The 7,176-nt window shown below is 44.3% G+C and overlaps 1 protein-coding gene across 3 annotated transcripts in view; it reads left to right on the top strand.

The window, feature by feature from the left end:
* The first annotated feature begins 5,772 nt into the window (after positions 1-5,772).
* Positions 5,773-7,176, top strand: part of TNKS2 (tankyrase 2) — a 62,862-nt gene continuing 61,458 nt past the window's right edge. For 2 of the 3 annotated variants that reach the window (XM_067710016.1, XM_067710015.1), the window contains exon 1: positions 5,781-6,206. In XM_067710016.1, coding sequence (XP_067566117.1) covers positions 6,008-6,206 — 199 coding nt within the window. In that variant the 5' untranslated portion in view covers positions 5,781-6,007. Of the gene's footprint in view, positions 6,207-7,176 lie in introns of all 3 variants that reach the window. The other variant, XM_067710017.1, reaches the window with a different exon arrangement.

Raw genomic sequence — 7,176 nt, 5'->3', positions numbered from 1 at the left:
AGCCCCACCCTCTCTGGCCTCTGCCTTCATGGCTCTGCCCTCAAGCATATTCATTTCATCCTGTCTCTGTCCCCTTCCATCCGGGCTGGCAGTGTTTCTGTCGGTGTAAAATTCTCCAAAACCTTGTCAATCTTCTGTGGATGTCAAGAGAAACCACACCATCAGACACAAGTGTTCCTGGGTAAACTTGTCTATTGCTGGCTGCTGCTGAGATGGTGGATTGGAGCCATAAATGACACACACCTGATCTCTATAGCAAAGAGTTGTCCACTCATACCCTTGGCCCTGTTTCCAGAGTATGCTATCTGGGTAGGCTAAGAATTTTCCAATTCATCATTTGCAGGTTCCATTTTCCTTAACCGTTTATTTCTCAATTTATCTCTTCTCTTATTTTACTGTAAGTGACAAGGAGAAACCAGTCTGCACCTTCCACATGTTGCTTGGAAATCCATCCAAATTCATCTCTTATAAATTCTATTTTCACCCAACAGTAGAACATAATTCAGCCAAGTTTGCTGCTGCTTTGTAACAAGGATTACCTTTCCTATAGGGTTCATTAATATGTTCCTCATTTCTATCTGGCACCTCATCAGAAGCATTTTATCATTCATATTTCTGGTAACATTCTGTTAGTGATATTTGTATGCCCTCAGACTACAGAAGCTTTCTCTACAGATTTCTCTTCCTTCTAGACCCTCACCAGAATTATGTTTAACTTCTTTTTCTACCAACCATCTCTTCAAGGCAATCTAGGCTTTTTTCTATTATGCACTTAAAAATTCTTCCAGCCTCTACCCACTATCCAATTCCAAAGCCACTTCCATATTTTTAGGTATTTGTCACAGCAGCACCCCACTTTATAGCATCATAATCTGTTATTAGTTCCCTAGGACTATGATAACAAAGTACCTCAAACTGGGTGTCTTGTAATAATAGAAATTTATTCTCTCACAATTCTGGAGGCTAGCTGTCTGAAATTAAGGAATTAGCAGGGCTGTGCTGTCTCTGAAGGCTCTCTAGGGTAAGAGCCTTGCCTTTTCTAGCTTCTGATGGTTGCCTGCAATCCCTGGCATTCCTTGGCTTGTGTATGCATCAAACCAATCTCCGCCTCCATCCTCACATGGTCACTTTCTGAGATTCTGGGTGGATATGAATTTGGGGGGGGACACAATTCAACCTGGTATAGTCTTTTTCTGTACCTCCTTATTTCTGTTTTAACTCACTATCTCTAAGTCCAAGCTATTCACTTCCCTTTTTTTAATTAACTTAGTTATTTATTTATTTTTGGCTGCGTTGGGTCTTTGCTGCTGCATGAGGGCTTTCTCTAGTTGCGGTGAGCGGGGGCTACTCTTCGTTGTGGTGCGTGGGCTTCTGGTTGCGGTGGCTTCTCTTGTTGTGGAGCACCGGCTCTAGGCGCACAGGCTTCAGTAGTTGTGGCATGTGCTTCAGTAGTTGTGGCATGTGGTCTCAGTAGTTGTGGCTTGCGGGCTCTAGAGCGGAGGCTCAGTAGTCATGGCACACGGGCTTAGTTGCTCTGTGGCATGTGGGATCTTCCCAGACCAGGGATCGAACCCGTGTTCCCTGCACTGGCAGGCAGATTCTTAACCACTGCGCCACCAGGGAAGTCCATCACTTCCCTTTTAATGAAGGGAAAAATAAAGATAGGTAAGGGAAAGTATCTTGTTTCCAATTAAGAAAATGACTGTCAGATTCAGTCCCACAGTTGCTTTAGTTATACATATAAACACCTCTGGAGTTATTTTTTGTGTGTTGTATTTGTTTTGAGTATTTTTTTTTCAAGCACCAGCTGGTTCTACATCACCTTTTTGGATTCTGTTAGCTTATCGTCTATTTAGAAGTTTTATATCTATGTTCATGATTGAAAGTGGTCTGTAATTTTCCTTTCTTGTCCTTACCTGCTTTGGTTTCAAGGTTATAACAGTGTCATAGAATGAGTTAGTGAGTATTTTGTCTTCCTCTAGTATCTGGAAAGAGTTTGAACAAGACTGGAATTATTCTGTGAAAGTTCGGTAGAATTTGCCTAAACAACTCTCTGGACTTGATGTTTACTTTGTGGGAAAATTTTAAATTATTGATTGGTTTGACATTAGAAAATCCATAAATAAGATTAACTACATGGACAGATAAAAGAAGAAAATATACCTCAATAGGTGTAGGAAAAAAATCATTTGATAAAATTCAACATCCAATTATGATAAAAACTTAACAAAAAAGGAAGCATTTTATAAAGATTCAACATCCATTCATGACAACAATCATTAGCAAAGTGCAAACAGAAGGAAACCTCTTTCACCTGAAAAAAGTGTAACTACCAAAACACTATGGAAAACATCTTAAAAAACATCATTCTTTTTTTTTTAATCGAAGTATAGTTGATTTACAATATTAGTTTCGGGTGTACAGCAGTGATTCAGATATCTATAACTCTTTTCCATTATAGGTTATTACAAGATATTGAATATAGTTCCTTGTACTACAGTAAATCCTTTTTGTTTATCTGTTTTATATATAGTAGTTTGTATCTGCTAATCACAAACTCCTTATTTGTCACCCCCTCTCCTTTCCCTTTTGGTAACCATAATTTTGTTTTCTATGTCTGTGAGTCTGTTTCTGTTTTGTAAATAAGTTCATTTTTATTATTTTTAGATTCAATATATATAAGTGATATCATATAATATTTGTCTTTGTCTGGCTTACTTCACTTAGTATGATAATCTCTAGGTCCATCCATGTTGCTGCAAATGGCAAAATTTCAGTCTTTTTATGGCTAAGTAATATTCCATTTTGTGTGTGTGTGTGTGTATATATATATATATATATATATATGCCACATTCTCTTTATCCATTCATCTGTAGAGGGATACGTAGGTTGCTTCCATGTCTTGGCTGTTGTAAATAGTGCTGCTATGAATATTGAGGTGCATGTATCTTTTCAAATTAGAGTTTTCATCTTTTCCAGATATATGCCCAGAAGTGGGACTGCAGGATCATATTGTAACTCTATTTTCATTTTTTGAGGAACCTCCGTACTATTTTCCATAGTAGCTCCACCAATTTCTATTCCCAACAGTGTGGGAGGGTTCCCTTTTCTCCACATCCTCTCCAACATTTATTATTTATAGACCTTTTTTTTTTTTTTTTTTGCGGTATGCGGGCCTCTCGCTGTTGTGGCCTCTCCCGTTGGGGAGCACAGGCTCTGGACGCGCAGGCTCAGCGGCCATGGCTCACGGGCCCAGCCACTCTGCGGCATGTGGGATCTTCCCGGATCGGGGCACGAACCCGTGTCCCCTGCATCGGCAGGCGGACTCTCAACCACCGCGCCACCAGGGAAGCCCTTATAGACTTTTTGATGATGGCCATTCTGACCAGTGTGAGATGACACCTCATTGTAGTTTTGATTTGCATTTTTCTAATAATTAGCAAAGTTGAGCATCTTTTCATGTGCCTGTTGGCCATCTGTATGTCTTCTTTGGAGAAATGTCTATTTAGTTCTGCCCATTTTTTGATTGGGTTGTTTTTTTGATATTGAATTGTCTGAGCTGTTTGTATATTTTGGAAATTCAGCCCTTTTCAGTCGTATCATTCACAATTATTTTCTCCCAGTCTGTAGGTTGTCTTTTCATTTTGTTTATTGTTTCCTTTGCTATGCAAAAGCTTATAACTTTGATTAGATTCCATTTGTTTACTTTTGCTTTTATTTCCTTTGCCTTGGGAGACTAAGAAAATATTGCTACGGTTTATGTCAGAGAATGTCTTGCCTATGTTCTCTTCTAGGTGAAAAAAATTTTTTTTTTTTTTTTTTAGTGGTGGCTTTTTTTTTAATTATTATTTTTTGGCTGCATCAGGTCTTAGTTGCAGCACGTGGGTTCTTTGTTGAGGTGTGCAGGATCTTTTGTTGCAGCACGCAGGCTTCTCTCTAGTTGTGGCGTGTGGGTTTTCTCTCTCTAGTTGCAGCACGCGGACTCCAGGGCGTGTGGGCTCTGTAGTTGTGGTGCACAGGGTCCAGAGCGCATGGGTTCTGTAGTTTGCGGCACACAGGCTCTTTCGTTGAGGCGCGAGAACTCAGTAGTTGTGGTGCGTGAGCTTAGTTGCCCAACGGCATGTGGGATCTTAGTTCCCCAACCAGGAATCAAACCAGCGTCCCCTGCATTGGAAGGCGGATTCTTACCACTGGGCTACCAGGGAAATCCCCCAAACATCATTCTTAACAGTAAAAGGTTAGATGTCCTTTTAAAAATCAGAACAAGGCAAGCATATCCAATATTAATACTTTTACTCAATATTACATTAGCGGTCTTAGCCAACCCAGTAAGGCCTAAGGCCTAGGATGGGAAAAGGAGAAACTTTTTCCAACATTCACATTCACACATGATTAGACTGTCTAGAGTGACTTCCCTTGCAGTCCAGTGGTTAAGACTTCACCTTCCAGGGCTTCCCTGGTGGCGCAGTGGTTAAGAATCCGCCTGCCAATGCAGGCGACACTGGTTCGAGCCCTGATCCGAGAAGATCCCACATGCCGTGGAGCAACTAAGACCGTGTGCCACGACTACTGAGCCTGCACTCTAGAGCCCGCAAGCACAACTACTGAAGCCCAGGCGCCTGAAGCCCATGCTCCACAAGGAGAAGGCTGCACACTGCAATGAAGAGTAGCTCCCGCTCTCTGCAACTAGAGAAAGCCCGGGCGAAACAACAAAGACCCAACTCAGCCAAAAATAAATACATAAATAAATTAATTAAAAAAAAAAGACTTCACCTTCCAATGCAGGGGGTGTGGGTTCGATCCCAGGTTGGGGAGCTAAGATCCCACATGCCTTCTGGCCAAAAAACCCCCAAAACATAAAACAGAAGCAATATTGTAACAAGTTCAATAAAAGACTTTAAAAATGGTCCACACCAAAAAAATCTTTATTTAAAGAAACCCAGCTGATCACTACCTTAAGCGTGAGAATTATGTGCTTTTCTTGTTTTCATACCAAAAAAATAAATAAATCGCAACTCATTGAACTTTGTCACCAGTATATCCACACCTCAGCCAAAGCAGCATAATATGGAGTTACAAGTGGTCACTCATTTAGTCCTAAACTAATAACTATGGACACACTAATTAATCTAAGCCATGCCTCTCAATTATTAATTTAGAATTGGAACAAACTTTCATTGCTTTCCTAATTTTCTTCAAATGACCTTGGGGCAGCTCATCCAAACTTCCCATCAAGCAACTCATTCATTTCCGAGAAGTGGCCCACAAGAAACAGCAAATTAGCAGTTGCGGGGGAAGGGAAGAGACAGTGGGGATGGGGGAGGGGGTGTACAAACAAACAAGCGAAACAGAAAAGAAACCCCCAGGAAAAAGGGATTGTGGAAGCTGAAAAAATGGAAATTTTCCACAGAAGAAGCCCAAAATAATATGCAAGATCGGGGAAAAACTTTCAAGAGTTCTTTTCAGTGTAATAATGAAATTCAGATCACGAAATCCATTCTTTAAAAAAGACGATAAGCAGAGTCGTTCGACTTCAGCAAAACCCACCACAAAGATGGCGGTGGGACGAAGACCCCTCTCCTCCCAAAGCCGGAGGCTCTCGCCTCACATTTCCCACAAACCCCTCCGCACCGCCCAGCTCGCCGAAACCTGCCCGGCCCTCTACGACCAGTGCGCACGCGCAGCGCGACGTCACGTGCGCTCCCAGGGCTCTGAGGAGCTGGCAGGAGGGGCCTTGCCAGCTTCCGCCTCCGCGTCGCTTCGGAGGTCGAACGGCGGGTTCGCGGTGCCTCTGCCGCCGCCGCGGGGCAGCCGGGGTCGCGAGGCCGAGCGAGGGGCGCGCGGCGGCGCGGCCATGGGACTGCGCCGAGCCCGGTGACAGCAGGGATCCGAGCGGCCCGGGCCCTGAGCGCGTCTCCTCCGGGGGGCCTCGCCCTCTTGCTCGCGGGGCCGGGGCTCCTGCTGCCGTTGCTGGCGCTGCTGCTGGCGGCGGCGGCGGCCAGGATCATGTCGGGCCGCCGCTGCGCTGGCGGGGGCGCGGCCTGCGCGGGCGCGGCGGCCGAGGCCGTGGAACCGGCCGCCCGGGAGCTGTTCGAGGCGTGCCGCAACGGGGACGTGGAGCGAGTCAAGAGGCTGGTGACGCCAGAGAAGGTGAACAGCCGCGACACGGCGGGGAGGAAGTCCACCCCGCTCCACTTCGCCGCAGGTAACCGGGGCCAGCGCCGCCTCGCCTCGCCCCCAGACTCCACCTGCGCACCCCGGCTCGCAGGCCCGAAACCAGACACAGTGCACCTCTGCCCCCGCCCTCCCCCCCTGGGGCTCCGGTCCTGGTCATCTCGATGTCGTGGAGTGGGGACTAGGGGGCGAGTGTGCCGCACTCACTGGAAGCTGTGGGTTTTTTTGTTCGTTTGTTTGTTTGGGCTTTTTTGCTTTGTTTTGTGTCGACAATACCTGTACCAACTTCCGGTCTTACTACCCTAAAAGGCCTCTACATACTAGAAAGAGTTGGGACGTAGTAGACCTTGTGATTTAAAGGCCAGTTATATCCAAAATCTATCGTTCTTGCACGTTCCACTATAACTCTTAAAAAGCCTTTGGGTTACGTTCTTAATGCTTTTGTAAAATGCAGGAATGTGATTTAGGGGCAGCAGCTTAATTGATCATTGACACATTAGCGTTAATAGGTTTACCTCGGTAGCCGTCATTAGCAAGTTTCTGGAGACTAGAACTGGAAAGAGTCAAGTTTGGGAGAATTGATATCTGACTTAGGTTGTGTGCGGGCGGGTAATCTTTGCCAGACACGTACAAGTTGGGGTGGAAAGTAGTAGAATGCGAGGAAAGATGGTGCAGGTACTCTAGCTTGGATCTACAATTTAAATTGGGACTAATCTCGCCTCATTCTGAGATTTAGATCGTTTGAATTACGTTTTTTTAAAATTTACATCTTATTTCTATAAAGCATTTATACTTTTCACTTTGAGGAAGGATCGTGATTACCTGTATCCTCAAGTGAGCCATGCACAGTTGAAAGCGGGAATAGAGTCTCATACTTCCGATAATGCTGGTTTTTCACTTGGTGCGTTACATGATTGTTTAAAATAATTTTTTGAAAAAGCAGAAGGGTATGTTTTAAAGCACTCTGTTTTTTTTTGGAGTAGGAATGATGAGCAGAGGAG

The sequence above is a fragment of the Pseudorca crassidens genome, chromosome 16 (genome assembly GCF_039906515.1).
Source record: "Pseudorca crassidens isolate mPseCra1 chromosome 16, mPseCra1.hap1, whole genome shotgun sequence".
Lineage (NCBI taxonomy): Eukaryota > Metazoa > Chordata > Mammalia > Artiodactyla > Delphinidae > Pseudorca > Pseudorca crassidens.
The sequence above is the reverse complement of the archived record's forward strand: the minus strand, read 5'-3'. Positions and strand labels throughout refer to the sequence as shown.